This window comes from Ascaphus truei, chromosome 10 (assembly GCF_040206685.1).
Source record: "Ascaphus truei isolate aAscTru1 chromosome 10, aAscTru1.hap1, whole genome shotgun sequence".
Classification (NCBI taxonomy): domain Eukaryota; kingdom Metazoa; phylum Chordata; class Amphibia; order Anura; family Ascaphidae; genus Ascaphus; species Ascaphus truei.
In genome coordinates, this window is record NC_134492.1 from 39,667,969 (window position 1) to 39,692,143 (window position 24,175).

At 40.3% G+C, this 24,175-nt stretch overlaps 1 protein-coding gene across 6 annotated transcripts in view; it reads right to left on the bottom strand.

Annotated features, from left to right (window-relative positions):
* Positions 1 to 5,562: 5,562 nt before the first annotated feature.
* Positions 5,563 to 24,175, bottom strand: part of SUCO (SUN domain containing ossification factor) — an 84,932-nt gene continuing 66,319 nt past the window's right edge. For 5 of the 6 annotated variants that reach the window (XM_075616713.1, XM_075616715.1, XM_075616712.1 and 2 more), the window contains 6 exons: positions 24,058 to 24,145; positions 23,307 to 23,411; positions 21,105 to 21,259; positions 20,481 to 20,572; positions 15,941 to 15,996; positions 5,563 to 13,035 (listed from right to left, as the gene is read on the bottom strand). In XM_075616713.1, coding sequence (XP_075472828.1) covers positions 12,592 to 13,035; positions 15,941 to 15,996; positions 20,481 to 20,572; positions 21,105 to 21,259; positions 23,307 to 23,411; positions 24,058 to 24,145 — 940 coding nt within the window. In that variant the 3' untranslated portion in view covers positions 5,563 to 12,591. Of the gene's footprint in view, positions 13,036 to 15,940; positions 15,997 to 18,085; positions 18,258 to 20,480; positions 20,573 to 21,104; positions 21,260 to 23,306; positions 23,412 to 24,057; positions 24,146 to 24,175 lie in introns of those variants that run through there. The other variant, XM_075616716.1, reaches the window with a different exon arrangement.

A 24,175-nucleotide genomic window follows, 5' to 3' on the forward strand; every position in this document is an offset into this window, starting at 1 on the left:
CAAGCACGGCATATCGGATTTCCTGTGATCACTTCACTACTGTACGTGTAATTCTTGGTGCCGTCATTAGTACAAAGCAGGTGATCCCCAGGACTGGTTTCCTGTCTCATCTGTAATAGCCCTGAACCCCGCTGAGCCTGCAGGTCTCAGCACTTTAAAACTTCCAAGAAAGCACATACAGTACCTCGAGGTTTCAAACTGATTTAATGTTATACAGTAGCAAATGTTATTTAACTGCCTGAACATGGTTTTAAGTGGGCAAGTAAACAGCAGACGAAGACTGGTACAATTTAACCACTTCTCTGAAGTTTCATTTACCCCTGGAGAGGCAAGAGAAAGTACTTGGCCATTAAACACCTGTAATATTTTAATTTTCTTTATGTGCTGTTTGAGTTGGTAAAGAAAATGTATTTGGCCCATATTAACTTATACTGTACGGATTTACACACCAAATCATTGTAGAAATAGTTATCAATTTTTCCTACAAAACACACAATATTTTATCTTAAAAAACAAAGCTATATAATTTTTTTCCGCTGAGTGTTAAATATTAAGTGTTAAAAAGTTAAATATTGTCACTCTTCTAAGAAATACCTTATAACCTCTTCCCCAAGTGTTATCCCATAACAATATCCAAATGCGTTACAAACTTTCCGTGCTTTAGGAAGTTAAGATTGCAGACTTACATTTCAAACGCCATTAAACATTTTGCACTATAAAAGAGACAAAACAAAGTCAAAGTGTTACTTACCGCAACATATTGAGTGGGGCCGCTGCTTCAAGTTGCTACACAACACTCCACTGCCTGCAGGGGGTCTTTGTACAATTGCCAAATGGTCCAAGATGAAAACAGAAGCAGCCAGGTCAAGTTCCAAGATTATTGGCGATTTGGTAGATGGTGCTTCACCAGTAAGTACTCTGAATATATTGTTCTTATACAATAGAGCATAGTCCCAATGTCCATAATAACTGTATAATAACAGATCATCCAAGGGAGATTAAGGGACCTAGTGGTGCCCACCTGGCTACCACAGAGATTGGTCACCTGGTAAGTAATTACCTACCCATAGGTTTTAGATCAATAAAACAGCAGGCACTGAAAAGGTAAGCACAGAGGGGCTGTTGCCCTTTACCTGACAGTGAAATCCAGACAGGGGAAAAACTCTGCAGTGTGCAATCCTCAATGGTAGAGATCAGGATATGTAGAAGAAAAGGAGCATCCGCATCAGTGGATCAAAAATAGATAGGGCAACTCCAGATGTAGTAAAATTGTGTTTATTGCACAATCAGCTTAGCAATGATGGTGTAGGAAACACACCAACATGTTTCGTCCAACAGGACTTGATAAAGTCCTGTTGGATGAAACGTGTTGGTGTGTTTCCTATACCTTCATTGCAAAGCTGATTGTGCAATAAACACAATTTTACTACATCTGGAGTTGCCCTATCTATTTTTGATCCACTGATGTGGATGCTGTGCTCCTTTCCTTCTACAGATCAAGTTCCAAGATTGGCTTCAGCAACGGTTGCCCACTGTATGTATGTATGTATACACACACCACATTATTTAAGTTGTGGTGGGTGAAAAGGGGACTAAAAACCCTCCACCGTATAGCATATAAAAATATTACTTGTGAGCAATGTTTTAGACAGGTCTGCAACCCTGCTTTTCGCCATTATCACCTAGCATACAGAGCTTCCACTGCAGCAAGGGATTCTGGGAAATTACATGCAAATGAGCACACAGTGCCACCTGTTTTCCATGTAATGTGGTCTTGAGACAAAAAGGTGGCACTGTGTGCTCATTTGCATGTCATTTCCCAGAATCCCTTGCTGCAGTTGAAGCTCTGTACGCTAGTTCATAATGGCAAAAAGCAGGGTTGCAGACCTAAGATGTGAATGTGCTCACAAGTAATAATTTTATAAGATATACACATACATATACACACTTAATAAATAAATTTAAAAAATCACACATTGCTGCATGAAGGTAATGCTCGTGTTTGCTAATCTCTCCTATACTCATTTTCTGTTGTGGTTAGAAGCTTTTGATGCTCAAAGTTTCCAGAGATAAAAGACAGCAGCATTTCTTACCACAGTAGCTTCATGTGCTCAGCCCCTATAAACCAGTGTTCCATCAGAAATGGAACATGCATCCCACGATACATCTCACAGTAGCAGCCCTCTGCTCTGGTCTGTGTCCCACCCCCATGGTTTCCGTGATATGGACACCAGGCAAGAATACTTGCTCGGTAAACACAATATACACGACGTCCAGCTTGCTTCGGCCACCAATACAAAGTTGCAACGTCATCTATCGGTGACCCAGAACAAGGGGGTACCCAGATGTTGGGGGACGAAGACCCTGGTTCAGGCGAGTTAAAACAAACAAAAAAAACTGTTCAAAAAGCTGATATTTTGGCATCATTATTAACTGCATGGTTAGGTAAGGGCTCGATGATACCAGATGCCGCTGAGCGGCAGCGCGATCCAGTGATGTCACCCTCCAGCTGCTGCCGAGCGGCATCTTGATTACACCAGGGAAACTGCAAAGCGGAGACAGGGAGGCGTGGCCGTGAGCAGTTCCACGCGGCGGGCACGCCGCAACAGGTAAAAGCACTGCTATTGTTTTTTTTTTAATGTTTTCAGGCACGTGACGCCACGCACATTTGTTCCGTATAATCACGGCCACATGCAGTGTTTGAACAGAGTTGAGAGATGTAAAACCCAACAGCTGAATTACAAAAAAAAAAATACTTACATTTACCTTTTGCATGGAAATCAAACTTTGTCTGCTCAAGCTGTTTTCAATGCCAGAGAATCATTCCCAAACCAGGTGTTTTAAATTACAAGTGGCATTGTAATATTGTTAAGAAATGCTTTTCATCAGAGCCCAAATAACTGCAATTTAAAAAAAAATATCTCTGGAGCATTCTGACGTCATTTAAAAGATTTCCTTATACTGTAAGCCTCTAACTAAATGCATTTCATTGAAAAAGATAAAATAAACAAACTTTAGACATATTGCATACTATGATACCAACATAAAAGAAGTGATACTTCACTTTTGCAATTCCAATTCTCATGTTGCTAAACAGAACTAGGGCGTTAAAAGCCAAAATGTGTACTTCTGCAGTCAATACTTTTACAAGTTTTGCTGAAAAGTGGTATCCGGTAACGTTGGCAATTCTGTTTAACTGTACCATGTCAACTACAGACGCTGTGTTTTATCAAGCTATATTACCGGGAACGATTTGCAACATGCTGTACATCTTTCAAGTGGGTCTTGTCATTTTAAAGGAGGATAAAGGGCCTCATGCAGAGAGCAGCGCTATTCAGAATTGGAGAGGGGGAAATTTTTTAGCTTTATTGGAGAGTTTTTATCTCCATATGCAGAAAGGGCATAAAACTGCCTTTCTGCATATGGAGAGTTTCAACCAGAGCTATGAGCGCTGTTGAAACTAGTGGGGGAAAAAAATCGCGTTTTTTTTTTTTTTCCCCCTCCACCGGCCGCAGAGCGCCAGCTGCTTGGTGGAGGGGAAAAATGTTGAAAATCGCGCCAAAACCACTAGATGGCGATCGCGGCTCTCTGCATACGGCAGGAAAAAAAACTGGAGAGATTAGAAACTCTCCAGCCGCGCGGCGAATTTCAAGGGAAAAAAAAAAAATGGCGCTTTTTTTAAAACTTGCCTGTTTCGGCGGTTTAAAGCTCCATTTTCGCCGGCTAATGGCGAGATTCCTTTTAGCGCTGCTCTCGGCATGAGGCCCAAAGTGAGATGGCAAAGAGCTCCCAGGCAGGACTCGAACACGCCAACATCTTGACCCACTATCCCGTTCCACCTGCACAATGCTGAAGTTGCTATAAAAGTAAAAGCTTCGAAACCTAAAACTTTTAATGTGCGTTTCCAAACATTTCATGATTGAACAGTTAAAAACTCGTTTTTGGAAAGCCAAATCAAAAAGTATACAAATACTAGAGATGGTTTTTTTTTGCGGATTGGGATCCGCCTTGGATGGGCCAGTTCCTTTGGTCCACAAATCAATCTAAAAAAAAGTGATTCGCCTTTTGCGTATTTTTTTATTTTTATTTTTTAATACCAACATCATGCAGATTGCTGAATCTGCAGATTGGATTGCTAAATCCACCAGCGGAACGGATTTTTGCATGGAAGATTCCGGGAAATAGATTGATAGTTTCCCATCTAACAAAAACTCATTTACAAAATATTTTTTTTTAGATTAAGTAAAAGGAAAAGTACCTTTATAATGTGTTTTAAAGTGATTTACAAGGACTGCCAATAACAGCATTGCTAAACGAATACCCATGCATCGATAAGAGAATTTATGCTAGGCGGCAAAACCGTGAGGGAAAAGCCCTGAATTGTTACGATGTGTAAGCAACAGAGTGAAATAGGAAGCAACCTTGCATAGCACACCACATGAAACAGCAATGCCGAAATAGCTGCACAGATAAGACGACACATCAAAGTATTCCAGATCAGCTACAAACGTATGTTTCATTTTACAGTTGCACAGACAGGTAATTCATATGTAAAGCAGTTTCAATGCACTAGTGCAGGGGTGCTCAAACAGAGTCCCCAAGTCCCCTCCCCCGCACTCCCAACAGGTCAGGTTCTCAGGGGGGGGGGGGAAGGGGAGTGGTCTTGAGCACACCTGCACTAGTGCTTGCAATCAGGTCAGATGCAGGGTGTGCTTGTATAGATATAAGCACGGTAATGTGACCGTTAGGCACACAGCATACACACTTACCCTTCCTTACCTGCCCTTCCATGTACTCCTGTCACGGGCATCTCTGTTAACATGCAGAAGGATTGTAAGCTCTTCGTGGAAGGACTGATTTCCCAGTGTTTATGTATTTTTCTCTTGCTTGTATCATTTTTCCACATTTTGTTTTATAGAATATATTTGCAAAGTGCTGTGTGTATGGTGGTTTCTATAGATGTAGCCAGCCTCATTGTTCCTAGTGATAACTCAACATATCCCAGTATACCCAACAATATCACAGAATCTCCATGGTTGAGGAACCCTGTAATATGGTGAAATTCTGAAGCACCCCAACCCCTTCTAATAGCGTGTCTGAGATCAGATGCATTGTAAGGAACCCCAACCCGCTCTAATAGCGCGTCTGAGATCGGATGCATTGTAAGGAACCCCAACCCTCTCTAATAGCGCGTCTGAGATCGGATGCATTGTAAGGAACCCCAACCCTCTCTAATAGCGTGTCTGAGATCGGATGCATTGTAAGGAACCCCGACCCTCTCTAATAGCGCGTCTGAGATCGGATGCATTGTAAGGAACCCTAACCTTCTCTAATAGCGTGTCTGAGATCGGATGCATTGTAAGGAACCCCAACCCTCTCTAATAGCGCGTCTGAGATCAGATGCATTGTAAATTCTTCTGTATTTGGTACAATTTTCATATGACCTGAAAATTGAAGGGAACCCTTTATGGGTGCCCAGGGAACCCCTTTTGAAAAACAATGTTGTAGAATGTATAATTCATCCTCCACACACACCATGAAAGACACAAATACAGAACAAGATACAATAAAGACAAGTGTTCAGATTTATTTGGAAATTCACAGTTTCTAAAATCGCGCTAAGGCTCTGGAGTTACATTTTTTTATTTCACCACATAGTTATCAGCTGTAAAAAAACAGAACCCGCCCTCCCCCCTTGCATTTTATTACGCTTTTTTGCCATTTTCTTATGGACGCGGTTGAAAATGAAGGTTAGGCTGTTCAGATGGTTTGCGTATTGTGCAAAACGACTTAAGAAAATTCTCACTGCGAAATGAAGCAACTGCGTGTCAAGTTGCTGGTAAACTAGACTGAAAACAGAAAACTGTAACAAAGGGGGGGGTGGGGGGGGGGGGAAGTACAGCAACACCTTCAGTGCCGAGGAGGACTGCAAGGCAGAGCACTGGGTTGAAAGAAGCCACAGATACAAAACAATTAGTGTCTCAAACGTGAACATACAGGGACTCCATTAAAAAGTGCAGAAACAATTGTAACTTCTGTAACAACATTTAGGAGTTCTAACAACCAACAATTAAAAGTTAACTTGCATATTTCCAAGTTGCCTTTTCCGTAAGCCATTCCCGGGGCTAGTCGAACAGTACAGTTGCTGGCTAATGTAAAAACACAATTATAAACACAAGCTTGGTTATGGTTTGGCGAATGGTCGTTTGCAAATGCAGATCTGTACTGTATAGTTGTCATGGCTTCAGAACAGTTAGTGTTGCTGCTGAAGCAATGCCATTCATCTATTGCTCCTGTGGGATTTTGTTAACCTCTGAGCTGCAGGGGCTAGGAACACCAGCAGTGAAGGAGTGAACAGTGTGCAGTGCATTAGCCTAAAGACTTAAAGGATTGTGGGTTGTATACTAATACAGAGGTTCTCAACTCCATTCCTCAAGACACTCCAGCAGGTCAGGTTTTCAGGATATCCCTGCTTCAGCACAGGGGGCTCAATCAGTGGACTGAGCCACCTGTGCTGAAGCTTGGCTATCCTTAAAACCTGACCTGCTGATTGCATTTCGAGGACTGGAGTTGAAAACGTCTGCATTAACCCCATCATTACCAAAGTGGGCCATAACAGCCCTCTTCAGGAGAAGCTACAAACTGTATGTGCAGCAGCCTTCAGTAAAGAAAGAAAACGGAATATAAATAAAGAAATACTGTAAAAAAAAGGTTTTAAAAAGTGCAGGAAAATTTCATAGGAAAGGTTTGCTATAGTCATGGGCTCGAGTGTAACTTTCTAAATACCAAAAAGGTTCTGACAATATCCACTTCTATTGTGAGATTTGCAAACCAGTTCTGGCTTTTAGTTTTCCATCCCAACTTGGCTTTAGAAACAGGTTGGAAGCGTAGTGCAACTTTGAGCCTGCTGGTAAACCAATGAAAGAGTGTAAAGAAAAATCTTGAATGTTTTTGTATTAAAAAGACCAATTGTGCGTCAGCTAAACAGCACAAATATTAATATCCTGTCATATTGTTATACTCCTGGTCTCGTACACGGTTTTAAGCCTACTTTATCTGTAATGGTGCAGTGCACATGATGCATGGACAGCGAGACTCAAGCTAATGGTGTCCGGATTACCAATTACTCCAGTTTTCACTTCGTTGCAATAACCCGTCCTCCCGCTTTCCCCTGTCGCCCAGATTTGACAAGACGTGATGCGATGTAAACCCTCCCCAATCTAGCATTAGCAGCCATTGAAGTCAATGGCCGTTAACACTGGATTAGGGCGTCTTACCTCAGCATCGGCGCTTGATGAATTTGCCCCTTTGTGTTTTGTACGTTTGCACTAGGGACAGAGGGTTGATGGGTTTTTGCTTTCCTCAATGCAGACCAAACAAGAGCGATAAGTGATGTATCTCAATCCACTGCAACCTCTGATAACGCCAGCTCCACACAGCATCGCAAATTAGAGATGGCTTCCTCCTGACAATTAATTAGGCATCATAATCTCACCTCTGACACCTTTTTACATAAAGTATTATTGCACATGTACACTGATGTGCAGCATTTTTTTTAATGCATGCAACACCATCTAAACGTGTGGTCACAAAGTGTTAAAAATGTGCAGATACACTTAAGTAACTAAACAAAATTATGTATAAAACACTACTTCCTACTAATCGTTCCGAGGAAGCTTTCTTGGTTTTGTGATCGGCAGGGTCAGAGAAATTACAATAATGTTCTACGGACACTTTTCACTTTCACTTTTGAGAACAGTGCAAACCAGACTGATTCTCCTTAACACAGGTCTTTACACTGCATCAAGCAACAAATGGGGTTCTAGATGAGACTGACCATCAGAGCATTCAGGGTGTTTGGAATATATTGAGAAGCTAGAGTACTAATGCATTCTTAGCAAACCATTAACTTCCACTCACTTGAATGAAAGCTAAATTGCTAGCAAGGCATTATTAACTTTATACCAAAGAGTAAATGTCTGGTTACTCGGCCACAAACATTTTCCTAAAATGGGCTTTCATTTTCCATTTGAATAAACATGCTTTAATTTTAAATTATACAGTACTTTTAGATTTCGGAAAAAACGTTGATACAAGATAAAAATGGCAACAATGGTAAAACCTATAAAGCCTCAATCTGAACAGCACCACTGAAAATATTTCAGAATATATAACAAGTGCAACCTGTTCGATGCAGCAAGGTGAGAGACAGCCAGTACGGACTCAAAGGATGTCAGAAACCAACAATAGTAGCCATTTTGAATAGGCCATATAAATGCACGACAACATCATATCAGTAATGTTATGTGTGATTTTGATGCTAGTAAATATTTTATTTCTCTCAGATTGTCTCTTACCTGTGATCAGACAAGTCAAAAAGAAAATGAAAAGTAACGGGCTAGTCATGTTAAACCACTTCAAAAACAACTGATGGCCGTTTAAAGAGGGAGTATGCTTTTTAAAAAAAAAAATAGTGCGACCAACGCCTGAGTAAACAAAGAGAATTTAAATTTCAGAGGTTCCTTCAACTCTGCATGAAAGCGCAGCTGTACCACAATCTCTTCGGTGACAATGTATGCCGAGTCGTAAGGACCCATAAAGCAATGTACAGAAATGTGATGCAGGTATTACCAGGAGCAAGGAGGTTAATAGCACTATTCTATAACATCACCCAAACCCCATTCTTTTCCAAAGGGGCAAGAGATTAACTGCAAACCAATGAGTTGCAGGCCCTTCTGACAGTGAAAGGACTATGGATATAACATTGATGTTAAGAAACCCATTTCCTTTATCTAATTAGGTCATGGAGGTTTATGTCCACCACATTTTCTAGAAATGATATGTTAAAAAGCAAACCTCTATAGTACCTCAGTCACTGTATAGACACACACAAGAGTCAGAGAACATTATATATTAGACAGTACCAGAATTAAAAATCAAACAAACAAAATAGTATTACATGTAACACCAACACTTGGCACCTGAACAGTGCTTTCATGTGGTGTAACCAAATTCTGGCTAAAAAGCAGCATGGTACTTGATTCATAACACAAGTGTTTTAAATAGGTTGAAAAGAAAATGGCTATAATGTAAGTAAGCCACTATACAGACATTCACAAATCTCACCTGAACTCTAAAAGCACAAGCCGTTGTGGCTTTACACAGTTAAGTGGGGACAATAAAGGATTTGTTTATGCACCGCTGCGCCATAGTACATTAAGTTTCCACAATGGCAACGCTCCGGCAGAGCAGAACTTTCAGCTAAACATAGCATCTTGGAGTGACGAAACACTATCTTTTTGGTGATAAACTTGACCACATCTATAAATTAGATTTTTTTTTAAACTCCTAAAGCCTACATAAGAGGTTTGTGCTTTCATTTTCTACATAAAACACGGTTTTGCAATCTAGGCATGTGTAAGTGGCCGTTAATACTCAAAAAGGGAGAGGGAGCAAAATGAAGATTCAAAAGAGCAGGCTAAAACAGCGGTTAGTCATTCTCTAGAGGAGAGAAACAACATACCCATTCAGAACATGTGTTCCACACCTTATAAAGCCTTTCAGCAAAAAGAGTAATGCAACTTAATTATAATGTCCATAGAACACGGGTATATTTGGGACAGTGCAAAGAGCAACAAAGACTCAGCTGTGTAGGTCCCATAACATGACCCAGAATTCTCCACAGAAATGAGATTGTTTGCATCAGTTTTGCCCAATTATAAACAGACATCTAGAACTTATTCAGCTTTGCTACCTAAAAAGTAATCTGAATAAAAGTGATGAACACTTCAAATACACAATTAATTGTTCCTTAACCTCTTTGCTGCCAAGAGCCCAATCTGAGTCTCACACTGAGTTCTGAGAAAGAACAATCTCACTCTTTCCACTTACTGAATAATAAAAAGCGTGTCTGAAGAAGCCGAGGCGGCCACATGGCTTTCAAGAGCGGCTGCAATTGTGTTTCACGAGTGTCTACGGTACAATGTGTGAGATCTGTATATAGATAAACCAACAGAGACAAGATTGATACTATACTACCGCTGCTGGCGACTGAATAGTTCATACCGTATACTTTTGCAGAGTGCGAGAGGCAGATTCAAAGTTGCAGTCCATTACAATAAACATGTTCCCCTCAAAATAACAGTGGCATTAATGTTAAATTAAAAAAAAAGGGGCACTTGCCAAGTTCTTAAGACGTTAGTACAGTATTTATTGTCTAGACTCCTGTTTCTTGAGGAGAGTGCAGAGTCACCCAAGGATGTCTCGGACATAAATTCCAAGTATTTAATTATAGGCTTATAAATATTTTTTTTTAGCTTTAGCAAATAAATGAATGAGGAGCGTCAGTAGCTTGACGATTATAAATAAGGCATCTGGAGGAGGGGGGCAGATGGGTGTAGAGAAACACTAATTTAAGCATGAAACAAGCGATATGGTTAAAGGAGCAATCACTAGTATGACAACAAAAACAGAATTTTAGTAAATAATTTAACAATTGTAGTGCTGCACTTAAACACATGTAGACATACTTAAAGAAAATATTTCTCTGCTTGTTTATTTGGAAATTAAGCACAATGTACTTGGGGGGGGGGTGGCTCTGAATTTCGATGTTTGTCACTCAAGTTTTACCTCAGCCTATTCTCACCCTGTCCTCATAAGAAAGCCAATATAGTTAAGGGCTGGAGAGAAAGAGGTAGGCTTTGCCCATGTAAACTCTTGTTGAGCACAGTGATAGACAAATGGAGAAGCCGTCAAGACGACAGAAGTAAGTTATTTGCTCACTTTGGTCTTAGGAGCGACTAAGCCAAAGTAAAAAGGAGGAACCTTCATTTAACATTTGCACTGCCAAAATGGCTACATTTGTTGAACAATGTCAATTACTCTGGAAAATGATTTGGATGTTTTTGTGAGCCTCTGCCCCCAACAATAGAAACCAGGGTTGCCCTTTGTTAAACGGCTTCCTCTCCTTCACGTTATCAGGAGTGTCCCTCTTCTCTTAAACCAGCAATATGAATGTGCTGCGACTCTGCAGAACTGGAATTCCCTTAGAAGAGACTGAAAATAAATAAATGGTCTACAGGATTCCAACACACAATTGGCGTACAAACACAAAATTACTACTCCATGGTAATACTCCATAATAAATTAAGCAGGGCAGCAGCATGACTTCTACAATCAATGTGCTGCCGCCATCACTAAATGCAAAGTATTGCTGCTTAAAGAAAGCGGGTTGTGGCTACAAAACTTACATTTTTAAAAATGCATGCTGTTAAAAATGGATGCCATTTGTTTTCTCAGAAGCAGTAATGGCTCCTGGGAGAAATGTAAAATGCTGAAAAACAAGACTTGGTAGGCTCTCAAACTGCTATAGTCTCCTGTGGAATCTTTTTTATGGGGGTGGGGGTTTGGAGAGTTGGACAGCACCTTGAATCTGGTCTCTTTCTTATTTAACCTCTTTGCTGCCAGAGAGCATTGTAATACAAAGCATTGTTGGCACCTCTGACAGTAAAGGGGTTATAAGTTCTTCCACTGAGACATAGTCTTCAAAATTTGGCTGTGTATCATTGTTTAACACTGGCCAGGAAGGCTGAATAACAAGGTCATTTTATGTGGTTTGCTGTAAAGAAATCCATTTAATGTATATATAGTTCTTTTTACACTGTACCCCTGTGTGTGAGGCCTAGCAAAATAGCTGACATTTTTCTACCCTGCTTTATTTCTAACACACACACACACACACTATATGTATATATGTACACACACACACACACACCATCAGATTGAGAGGGGCTTACGACGCATTGAAAAGCCATTCATTGCAGGTTCTTGTGGTACTGATGTTTAATCAGCAATTGTCAAAAGGTCATCTAATTTGATAGGAAAAGGCTTTCTTTGTGGGTCACTACAGCAGCAAAGGATGATCTATACAGACACTCTACCTAGTTATTTCCTTTGAAAAACACAACCAAACGCTGGCTACACAGACCTAAAACCTGAATCTAGCTGTCATATTGAAACCTATTTTTAGCAGTGCTCCAGGAAATGGCCTTATTTTTACACATTGAAGTTCTGAACCTTGAAAGAGCAAAAAGGAGGGACAAAAACAAACTGAAGTGAAGCAAATGTTGCATTCACACTTGGTGCTTATCCCTCCAGTGGCATTATAAATAGACAGAAGGCACATAAATATGGGAAGGTGCAAGATACTGGAACAAAGTCAGAGTTAAGGTAAGCGAGTTGAGCTTTCGTCCCTGTTCCACCCAAGAAACTGGGTATCAAAATGTACTTTCCCCCAGTAATTAAACTGTGAAAAAACGATCCTATATAACGATTTAAAAAAAAAAAAAAAAAAAAAAACGCCCCATTTCCTTGTTCACAAAGTGTCCAGGAATAGGAGATGATCCACTTTATAATCCCAAGACCAACCCAAATCTCATCAGGTTGTGGACGTAGAAATGGGAATTTCTAAGCGTTTCACAACTTGGTAACACCTTCCACCCACCAGTAAATCACAAGCCGTATCTGTCTTTGCCATACCAGAGTTGGTATAAAAAGAAACATGGGTACCCTGTGGCATAAATGCAGACATGGTTAGAGATGACCAGAAACAGCTGTAACCCCAAACGTTCCCACAGTCAGGTCTTTATTGGTTTTGATGATGTCGTGCAGACTGGGCATGGACCCAGATTTAGTCTGTAGTAAGGTTTTGATGAACTTTCCTTGGTCCTGAAGCTTTGAGCGTCTGCGCTTAATGGCTCGCTTCTCAGTTTTTGTCTTTTGGGGTTGCCCGTTACACAGGGCTGTGCAGGTTGTGATGCCACAGAAATAGGATTCCTCCGACTGAGACGATGTCTCAGAGCTGCCCTCGGAAGGAGGGCCCTTGTATGAGGAGTGATATACCTCTCCCATATTGGAGAAGTCTCTCTGGTTCGTGAAGGGTTTCTTTGCTTTTATATTCCCGTTTGGAAGCGCTCTTAACTGACCAATCGGTTTTAACGTCTCAATCTTCTCACTTTTATACTTGCAATGCTTTTTCTGCAACAGAGAGATTTAGGTGGAGGAACAAGGGAAAACATGGATTAAAAATGATCTACACTGTTCACAGCACATTAAGAACAACGTCTTCCCACAGTCACCTAGTAACTATATAAATTATGTTTCAATTAAAAAAAAAATGGCAGATGTTTTTCTACGGACAATCTGCTTTGTGTTTGAAACATTGGCCTTTGAAACCTGAGTGATGCGTTTGCTACTCGTTTATAGTTTTGTTTAGCATTAAATCAAATCCCCCTTTCAATGGAGTATCACCTCTCTAGATGTATGTATTTTTTAGTATTCAGTTATCAGTTCAGTTGTTTATAGAGCAATCGTATTACATGAACACCCCCAATGTAGGTTCACATCTGAAAACAATCAGGTTACATAAAGTAAAAACCAATACATTTAATTAATTGATTTACAAATTGCCATCCTTAGCAGCACACAAATGCATCAACAAATTCCAAATATGACTGTTTTAAGCAAAATGAATAGTTGTGCGTTGTGTATGTCATGACAGGCTTAAAAAGTTCTGCAATTCTGCAGACTGGGGACCTCTGCTGTTCAAAGTTAAGATAAAGGGCTAGTTTATTGATACAGCATATAAATGTGTACATTTTTGTAAAGTTACAAAAGCAGTCGTTTTAGATGCCCTCTACAGAGCAAGCAGAGTTTTGAAGGGTATAACCTAGTAGAAGAACGCACCGGAGCACTGTTCGGCAAAGTAAAAGCATGTTCTTGATTAGACAAAAATTTAAAACAATATAGCACAGAAAAGAATAAGACAATGGTCATCAATAGAGGTCACCCAACCATCTTATACAGCAGCGGTGCGCAAAGTGGGGGGCGCGAGATTGTGCTGGAGGGGCACGGGCAGTTGCAGAGGCCCCGCGCTCTTCCCCCAGGCATTTAAATTAAATGCCGGGGGATCGCGTGAGGCCCCTGCAACTGTTTACTTACCGGGATTCAGCAGTCTGTGTTGCGTCGCCATGGCAACGCGGCGTCTATAGACGCCGTGGCACCATGTGACCTGACGTCACACGCCCACGCAGCGTCATCTGACGCGGATGAAGGTAGGCCGGGGGGCGCGAGAGCCGGGGGCAGAGAGATAGGGGGGCGCAGCACAAAAAGTTTGCGCTCCCGTTATACAGCATATGATTATTGACATGGGTAAATCCATCTAACAGCCAACAGCTGTTACCGAGCCTTACCTGCGCTTTGTCGAGGCAAATATGAAATTACCTCACATCCTGTGGATTCTTAAACCCTCATCAAACCAGATGCTCCGACCAAAAGGAAAAAAAACAAAAAAAACAAAGGGAGCCCAGAGCTACTTCCAATATGACAAAAATACACAGCGAAATACATGCGCGCGCGCACACGCGCACAATGTATACAGATACACACATATGTATCTTTCACAACCAGCTGCATGAAAAGACCTGTACATACGGAAAGTGGTAATCTTTATATTTCCCCTGCATGGTTACCTCTTTGCATACGTGAATGGATATGAAGGGACATAGCATTCGAGCTCCTACAGGACACTACATATGGAAAGTGGGGAGGGGCGAGCTTAAAACCTGAGGAGGATGGGCCACTAACCTCCAAAACAGCTGAGCCAGCTGGACAAAGTTAATAAACACACGGATACCCAGTAAGCTAATATAAACCCCACTTTCCACATGTACAGGTCGTTTCATGCAGCTGATTGTAACAGATCCAATGCAGATCATTCTTCCTGTAATTAAACAGGTAAATAACATTTTTAATCAGTTAAGTGTTAGGACCTGAGATATCTGGTCATGCCTTGAAGTGGCTCGCAGGTTTATAATGCTTTTGGCCAAAGGGTTAAATTAAATGACCCTTTTTTTCAACATGGATATATAGATATAGATATAAAAAACATACATTACCAGAAACTGGCGAAAAGGAGACAGCACTCAGGCAGGTAAATTCAGTAATGTATTAAAACACAAAGCACAGAAGTCCTAGATATATATCACTGTGTATTTTTGTCATATTGGAAGTAGAATACAATGCCATGCTCAGAAGCACTCCTTTGTGACACTTATATACATATATATTTTGTGGTCATTTTTGGAATTTATATGAGCTTACTGGGTATCTGTGTGACCATAAGACAGGAAACATACAGAAGTTAATACCTATCCAAAACACTGGTTCATACATAAACCATATTTACATTACACACCCTATACATATAACTAAAAAAACAGCATATCAATTAAAAAAAAAAAACGATACCCATATAATAATGCATAAAGAAATACTCATAAGGAGTATTTCTTTAAGCATTATTATGTGGGTGTTGTGCTTTTTTGTTGATGCACATTTACACTGTGTGGGTTTTATTTATCTGTATAAGGTGTATAATGTAAAGCTAGATTATGTATGGACCCGTATTGTGTATATGTTATTAAATTTCTTCCATATATTTCCTGACTTATGGGCGGAGTGTCAGGTTTGGGGAGGGTTTTAGATTCCCCGGGATGTGAGGTCATCTCCCCTTTGTTTGGCAAAGGGCTGCTAGTCGGTGGAAACAGCTGACTGTTTGTAGATGGTGGCGAGGTCTTTTTGCTTGTGGTGAGGTAACATCTGTAGACAACCATTATCTTATTCTTTTCTGTGCTAGATCGTCTTTATTTTTTGTCCAATAAAAAACATGCTTTTATACTTTGACAAAGCAGTGCTATGCTGCTGACTTGGTGCACAACACCAGAAGCAGTTTGGATGGAGAAAGCAACTAGGTATAGAGAACACAATTGATTCCACTCAAAGTCCTTACTCGTATGTTACATTTGGAGACTTTCTGTATATGAAGAAGAATTGATGTATGGGGTCGAGTTTAAAAAGGGACAAAGATAAGAACAGAACATACCTTTTTTTCTGGAGAAAACTTTAATGGCTCAACAATGTACAAGTCATCTGGATTCACTGAAAAGACGTGAAAAGAGGCGTTTATAAATTGGCACGACTAAATATTAGGGCCCATATTTACTAAGCGGTGCCATTCCCATAAGACACCTTCTGGCATCATGTCAATGGACCACAAGGTGCCTCACGGCGCCAGAAGGCATGGATTATGGATTAGTATGGCTTAGTAAATATATATTTTGCAATGGTGCACTGCTGTTGTTTTGGGTAACATATCGGTTAACAATGCTAGAGAAAAATCTAGTATAAGCTCTTAGGTGGACAAACAACCATAATGAGGTGGTAGATATAACATATTAACCGGAGCAAACACCGGGTTAGTGAGGAAATAAATGCAGCTGTATGATTTAAATGTTTAAAGGAAGGCAGGAGGAGACATGAAAGGGTTGAAAAAAACAAATATATGAGAGCGTAATACCCTGGGTGGGTTGTTATGTGCCTCCCACGGATATAACGCAATTGCCAAGATCCCAAGTCCCCGGTAAGCCTGGTGTAGAGTAAACACTACTCACTAGATTTCACCGTCCTGCCCTCCAGCTGACACTGCATATGTAGAGTGTTACTTGCTGCATGGATCCTCTGTAAATCCCCCAACAGAGTCTTCAAACAAACAGGTAAGCAGAGCAAAAACTATATCAAAGTAACTGTGCCGTTCCTCAAGAAAAAAATGGGGAAAACTCACCAGCCGTAAAAAATTAAAAGCAATTTATTGGAACTACATAAAAAACATGTGCAACAAAGAGAACTCTCCTCCCACGCGTTTCACGCCCCCGTGGCACTGTCTGAAGGAGTGACTCTGTGTTTGCACATGTTTTTTATGTAGTTCCAATAAATTGCTTTTAATTTTTCACGGCTGAGAGTTTTCCCCATTTTTTCTTGAGGAGCGGCAGTTACTTTGATCTATTTTTTGCTCTGCATATCTGTTAACAAGCATGAATTTTGGGAAGCGTGCCGGGGGTATCATGACTTGGAGGTGTGGGGTGGGGGGAAAGAGGGGGTCGGGAAAGAGAGCAAGGAGGAGGGGTGTATCAAAATCTCCCAACCGCAAACTGGGGATAAAACAGATATAGCAAAGAAAAAAGGTACTATAGGAAATTGGGATATTTTCATTTTTTGCTCCAGTATAAATCCGCTTTAGTATTAAGGTGGCATCTTTGAAAGGTCTCATCTCCAAAAATATTCTTATACCCATTCTTTAATACCAACAGCCCCAATACATGAGCCCTTTTGCACATCACTATGAATCTTTTTCATTCATAGACTTAATTCAAGCCCTCAACTTAACACGACATTTTGATTAAACACAATCAATCACACAGACTAAACATAATTCTAGTAGATGTATTGGCCATAGAAAAGTAAAGATTTCGGTGAGGTTCAAGTACAAAGAAGCATACATAACCAAGGGGGTGTGAAAAGGGAACTGAACAACCCTATGAATTGAAAGATGAATTACCATAAACTGGCAGGACTTTAGAGGAGTGGGATAGCTAGTACTTCAGTCAGGATTACACCCATCCCCCTTTACCATAAAGCTAACAATTAGAAGACGCACCCTCCTCGCCATACTGAGGTGCCAGCTTTTAATTCACCACATTGCTCTTATTCATTATACAGAACACCCTTATTTGCTATGGTAATTAACACTACACTTGATCATCCTAATCTGTATACATTTAAATTTCATTTGATTTTTATTTCAGTAACTTTCACCTTACGGATTTCAACCAATTCCTACATTTGTATTAAAATCTTTTTTCATTAACATATTTATTGATTGATATCAACACCTTTTCTTTCTACCTAGAACTTACACAAATTATACACATTTATTTATGCTTTGTTATATTTTACTGAAGAGCGAGCCTTACACAATATATGGCTTTTAAACATTCGTAAATAGTAAATGTTTTTTAAACCTATGTTTGGTTTTACCCTACAGTGTACATGATTAATGTCACACTTGAACCAGCACTGAGATCCACCGTCATGGCACGGGTAACGTTACCAACAATCGTTGAGACTAAGACTGATTGAACAACTGTTTTATTGTCACTTAGCAGCTAAAAGGAAATCTTCAGTAACTCACGATGTGCAGTGTCCTCAAAACGGTTATATGAAAAACTCTGCTCTACGCTGGTAAAGTTGTGTCTCGGGAGGATGGTCCTCTGACTTTGTTAGTTGTATCATGATCTCTTCATTGCTATTGCTTTCTTTCCTGACTGACTGTTCTGCTGGCATTAAGCACCTTCTATTTAGAGCTAAGTATGAAACATGTACAAGAGGAAGAAATAGAATGCTGGCTTATTGGGTGATCATAAAAGTAATTGTGATATATCTTTCTAGACTAGTGTAAAAACTTTTGTCTAATTATCGAATACAAGCAGGTATATGTTTTACCCATCACTGGAGATCACATCTCAGCAGTAAAAGCACTGAATCAACCAACTGTGTTGCACTTGAGCAATAATTATTCAGTCTCCCAAAAAACTGAATTGTACAGTCTAGGGAGGAAACCCCTTTGGAATTGATTTGAGTTGCCATCTTTAGACTCTCGGACGTGCGTGTCAGGGCAGAGCTTGGGCCTCCACATTGCAATTACAGGCATACCCCGCATTAACGTATGCAATAGGACCGGAGCATGCATGCAAAGCGAAAATGTACTTAAAATTAAGCACTCCCTTTTTTCCACTTATCGATGCATGTACTGTACTGCAGTCATCATATACGTGAATAACTGATGTAAATAACGCATTTGTAACAGGCTTTATAGTCTCCCCGCTTGCGCACAGCTTCGGTACAGGTAGGGAGCCGGTATTGCTGTTCAGGACGTGCTGACAGGCGCATGCGCGAGCTGCCGTTTGCCTATGGGGCGATATGTCCTTACTCGCGTGTGTACTTAGAGTGTCCTTAAACCAGGGTATGCCTGTATAGTATTTTCTATGATGTGATGGATAAATTTGAACAAACTTCAGACTGAGGCAAGGGGATGTTATTTAAACATATTTTGATAAAGAAAACTGCCACCGAATCACTGGCTCATTGTCATTTAAACAAAACATTCTGAGGGAACAATTATCTGAAATATGTGGAAACCCAGAATAGAAAAACTGTCTTGAAAAGACTTCTGTCTTCTGGAAACCCAGAATAGAAAAAATGCTAGGCTTTATATAAAATCAATCTTTTTGCATTCCAACAGGACTTCAAAATCTGTGCCTTTAGTGATCGATATATATTTTTGTAAAGTCACATTTTTGATAAATAAGATCAGAATGGGACTCAGGGCTGTCCCTTACTGGAAAAAACAAAAAAAAACAAATTAAGGCTGAAAGCCGCAATCCAGCCAAAAACATTTTCTTCCCCACTAATGTCTTTTATCTGCTTCAAAACCAGCGCCACAATTCTTGGACATCACTTATTTTTCAGAGATAGAGTATTAAACATATGGAGCCCTCAATTAACAGATTCCAAAATCTTATAGCAGCAGTACCGATTGCCGCAGCACTATGGAGGTCAAGTCAATGACCTTGCTAGTTCATGCTCTCAGACCTCCGATTCAAATGTAAAAAACCTCAACTGACTGGACCCGATATGGAGATCTGGAACCAGATGGAATTTGAAATGCTCTTAATGAGATAATAAATGTTGCCACGCAGCTGGCTTGCACCTTTAACATAAAAGCAGAAGAAATACTGCGCATGCCACACTTCGCCACTTCACCTTTAAAGAGGCAGTCACACAGTCAGCCAAAATTAAATACAATTATTGGCCAACAGGTTTGCTTATTTGCATTCTGTGAAAAATGTATGTTTCGTTTTTCTGTGGGTCTGCCAATAATGATAATTTTTCAGAATTACATTAAAAACAAAGTTCAACAAATTGTTTGCCTGGATCTCACGTTTTTGGTAATAAGACGGTCCCACCTAAAGATTCTAAAAACCATCGAAAACTTTTGTTTACCATGAAAAAGTTAAATATTTAAAATTAAAAAAAAAAAGGAGGGGGATTAAAAAATACTTCTCATTTTTTTGTAATAAAATGTAAATCGCTTCATTTAACCGATGAGAATACCAAGCGCCTTTTTCTTCTTTTTAATGGGGTTAGAACAGGGGGTCCCAGGAGCTGAAATGAATGGGGTTCAGGTCCGGAGACACCCTGCTTCTATCCGATGTTAAAAAACAACCGAACAAATTTGCAAAATGATCGCTTGCTTGGATTGCCGCTTTCAAGTCTACTTTTTGTAAAGACTATTGCTTTCCAAGCGGTAATCCCACGCTGCTCGAGATGTATTTTTTGTCTTTTAAATTTTACCCAAAATCAGGGGGGGGTTTGAAGGTCTTCTGGAGAGGCCGCAGTTTCCTATTGGTGACCTTGGCAGCCATATTAATTAAGCTCCAAGGGTTCATCCTGGTTTTTTTTTTTTTTTTTTTTTAAACCAATTTGGGTGAGAACGACTACCAACATACAAATAAAATGTAATTTACCTTCTTTACTGGACAGCTGAAATGACTGGGAGCGAATTAGGGGAAATGTGGTTCTTCTTTTAAGATTCAAATCATCGTAGGAAGAGAAACACCTTTAAATTAAAAAAAATAAAAAAAAATAAAAAAACAGAACATGGCATGTGAATCTGATATTTAAATTTCCTGTCACCCCCACAATTACAGTCCTAAACCACAGCAGAAAAGCTGTGAAAGCCTTAATTCAACTAGTGGGAGGTATTGGTATACTGTGTGTGTCAGATCTGCTATGACTCATTCAAACAGATATGACAAATCTGTATATATTTGTGTGTCCGTATAGCAATAATTTTTAGTATGAAAAATTCAGATTTTTTTTTGTGTAGCAAATGGACCATGGAAATTATGCCAACAAAGAGTCAACATTGAAATGAAAAATGGGCAAATAAAATGAATGAAAAAAAATATATATGTTTTTCACAGCAACTTTCATCCATGTTCTGCAGAGACCTCTGGCAGAGATGGGGTTGGGAACAATGACGGAATCTGCTCTATGTTATCTGCCCCCAACTTATTCCTAAACTGTGTCTGTGAAAGCTGGGCCTTAACAAATCTAAAATCATGTCTTGTTTGAACACAGGCTCTTACCGTTTTGGACTGGGGTAATTATTGCTCTTGGGTATTTTAGAAAGGTAATCTTCATTGAACTGAGAAGCGTTCCTACAGCGCTGCAGGCAAACAAATAAGCCCAAGATGATGCACAAGACGAGAGAGACCACTAAGTAACTCTGCCGATCAGACACCTGCAATGCAAGAAAGAAGGTCAAGTTTTACTGTCAACTGCCTTGAATGTTATGTACTGTAGAGCAGGGGAGCGCAAACGTTTGATGCTGCGCCCCCCTTCCTGGCCTCCCCCGGTTTCGCGCCCCCTCTACTACCTGGCAGCAGCGTCAAATGCCGCCCCGGGGTCACGTGATGTCACGTCACATGACGCCGCTTGCCATGGAGACGCGCCTGAATCCCGGTAAGTTTTAGTGTTGCAGAGGCCTCAACGATCCCCCGGCAATTTGAATGCCTTGGGGAAGAGTGCGGGACCTCTGCAACCGCACACGCCCCCTCCCCCCCCAACAAATCTCCCGCCCCCCAGTTTGCACATCGATGCTATAGCCCACACTTATTTGAATATTTTGTTGGTAAGATTTACCTACTTTCCCCTCCACCCTTAATGCACTACTACAATCCCTGTGCAAAGTGTAATTTTCTTGGCAATATTTCTTCTTGGAATAGAAAGAGCTATTGATTGTTGGTGACCTCAACCGCAACTGGCCTGACCCTAAAAATAAAATCCTGTAACCACTCACTAATAGATTGGATGTTGTCCTCCTGTCTCAACAGAATCCAAACCTGTGGTATATATTGCCTGATTCTGTGTGATCAATGCAAATTACCAGAGTCCCTCAAATCCTGTTGACAGACAGACAGAATACTTTGTCTATACCTAGCAATGTGAAACATGCTGGCAGGACACATTTATAAAATAATTTATCTGTAACTTAAATTAGCGTGCTTCTGTATTTTTTCCAATGTTCTGCTCCATATTGCACTATTGTTCGTTGCGGTAAGGGTATCTAGTTATTTTTTTGAGGAGTAATGGGGACATTTTCAGCCACGGTTTATAAACCTCTCTATAAGTATACAGCTAGAACAGCCTGAATATAGGGTTCAAATATTCAAAACCGCATAGAGAAGGCAGAATAGTAAAGGCAATAAAAAGTTCACCCATCATAAAATGATTGAGACTAACCTTTTCCTATGTTAATAAAGTATTTGTTAATACAATATTCATACCCCTTTCAATTTTGAGAATACATGACAAAAATGATTATTGCCCTATACATGGCTAATTTTTTAAAACAAAAATCAGGTGACAAAATGTATATGTAGACAATTCATGTGTCCATTTACTTTAAATGTATTAAAGGCATATGTATGCGCTTGTAGAAAAAGCAAGGCGTTACTAAGCTTCAGCAAGACGTTACAAAGTCTGTACTGTAGCAGTATGGTATCATGTTTCGCTGATGGTTTCAGCCAATCAGCCTTATTCTTTGAAACGGACTTAAAATCTTAGGCTGCGTCCACGCTGGCGCTGACCGCGCTCACGCACGAGTGGTGACGTCACCAGCTCTCCAAGCATGAGCGCGGGTGTCCTGGCTATTTCGCAAGCGCGCGCGGGGGGGCGCGCTGCGCGCTGCGGGAAAGTTAAATTTTTTGTTTACTCAAGCGCCAAGCTTGAGTGAGCATGCGTGCCCGCGCGCACGGGGACTTGCACATATAGATTTATGAAAGTAAAAGCAGCACGCACCACGCGCTCAGCGCCAGCAGGGCCGCAGCCTTAGAGTATGTATTAACCGCTCCATTCCCAAAATGCAGTTCACAGCAGGAGATCAGATCAAGCATCCTGCGGTTTGAAACCGTGAGGACACGCATTTATTTAGGGTGGGGAGACGCAATATTAATCAATGTACACTTATTACAGTTCTGGCTCGTCGCCTAGACTTTTGTGGGAGGTATCTGTCCATAGATCAGAACATTTTAGTTCAAAGCCATGCACACATTTTCTCTTAAAAAGCGCAGGCATCTTCTAAATAGTAACTTTCAGCATTACAACAAGACCTCTTTCACTGTTGAAATGAGAAAGTGTCATGTCTCCAAGACACAAAATATATATTACATAAAAAAAGGATGCGCCGTAGGAAAATGAAGCCCAGAAGAAGAAAAAATCTTGTCAACTTGACACGATGCCAAATAAATACGTTTAGCCAGTTTAAAATTAAAAAAAAGAATACTTGCCTCTCGTTTTAGTTCAGTGACTGTTGCTGACAGATTGGAAACCAATTGGGTGACATTAATGAGCTGCGCTTGCAGGAATTGAATGGATTCTGTCTGCCGCTGGTCCTGGAGAAACAGACAAGATGATTGTTAATGCATCCTTCAGCTTTGCGTGGCACAAGGGATATTGCAGAGCACAATGAATCCATTCGCTGCAGGCTTTTTTGTGGCAAAGCATGTGTTAAGGCTGCAGCGTTGCTTATACAGCTACCTTGACTTAAATGCAGTTCTGCTTGCCAGCTTTTAACAGTTAGCAGCATTGTACTAAAGAAGCCAGCAGTGTCTACGAATTTCAGATCTAGTTCTCAATATCTGTGTGCCAGAGTCCAGGAAATGAACAAGTGCTACCAGAAAGACTACAAAAAAAAAAAAAAGTCCTTAACATGGACTGAACTTTTCATCATGCAATACAAAAGGAACTTAATTCGGACACATTCAGAAGTCTCACTTGGCTTCAGTCATATGAGCAAAAAGGTGCTGTGTGTGCCTACTATAGCCATCTTTCCGTTTTTGTTCGTTGATTTTCATGGGTCAGGAAGTGCCAAGCTAGGATTACAGGCTTTCCTGGCACCATCTTTACTTATCCAGCTTAACCAAGTGACAGTGTAAGTGGTACTTTAAAAGCATAATCTTAAATTAGGAAACAGAATAGACCACACGGATTGCTTTGACAGGGTTCATCAAGACAATCAGGTATTAAAGGAAATGCTACCTGCTCTTCTGCTAGCCTTGAAGTGTTTTGAAGTTGTAATATAGTCTTGTTAAAGGCCCTCTGCATTTCCTCCATTTGTTTTCGGTACCTTAAAAACAACATGCATGTATATTTATAT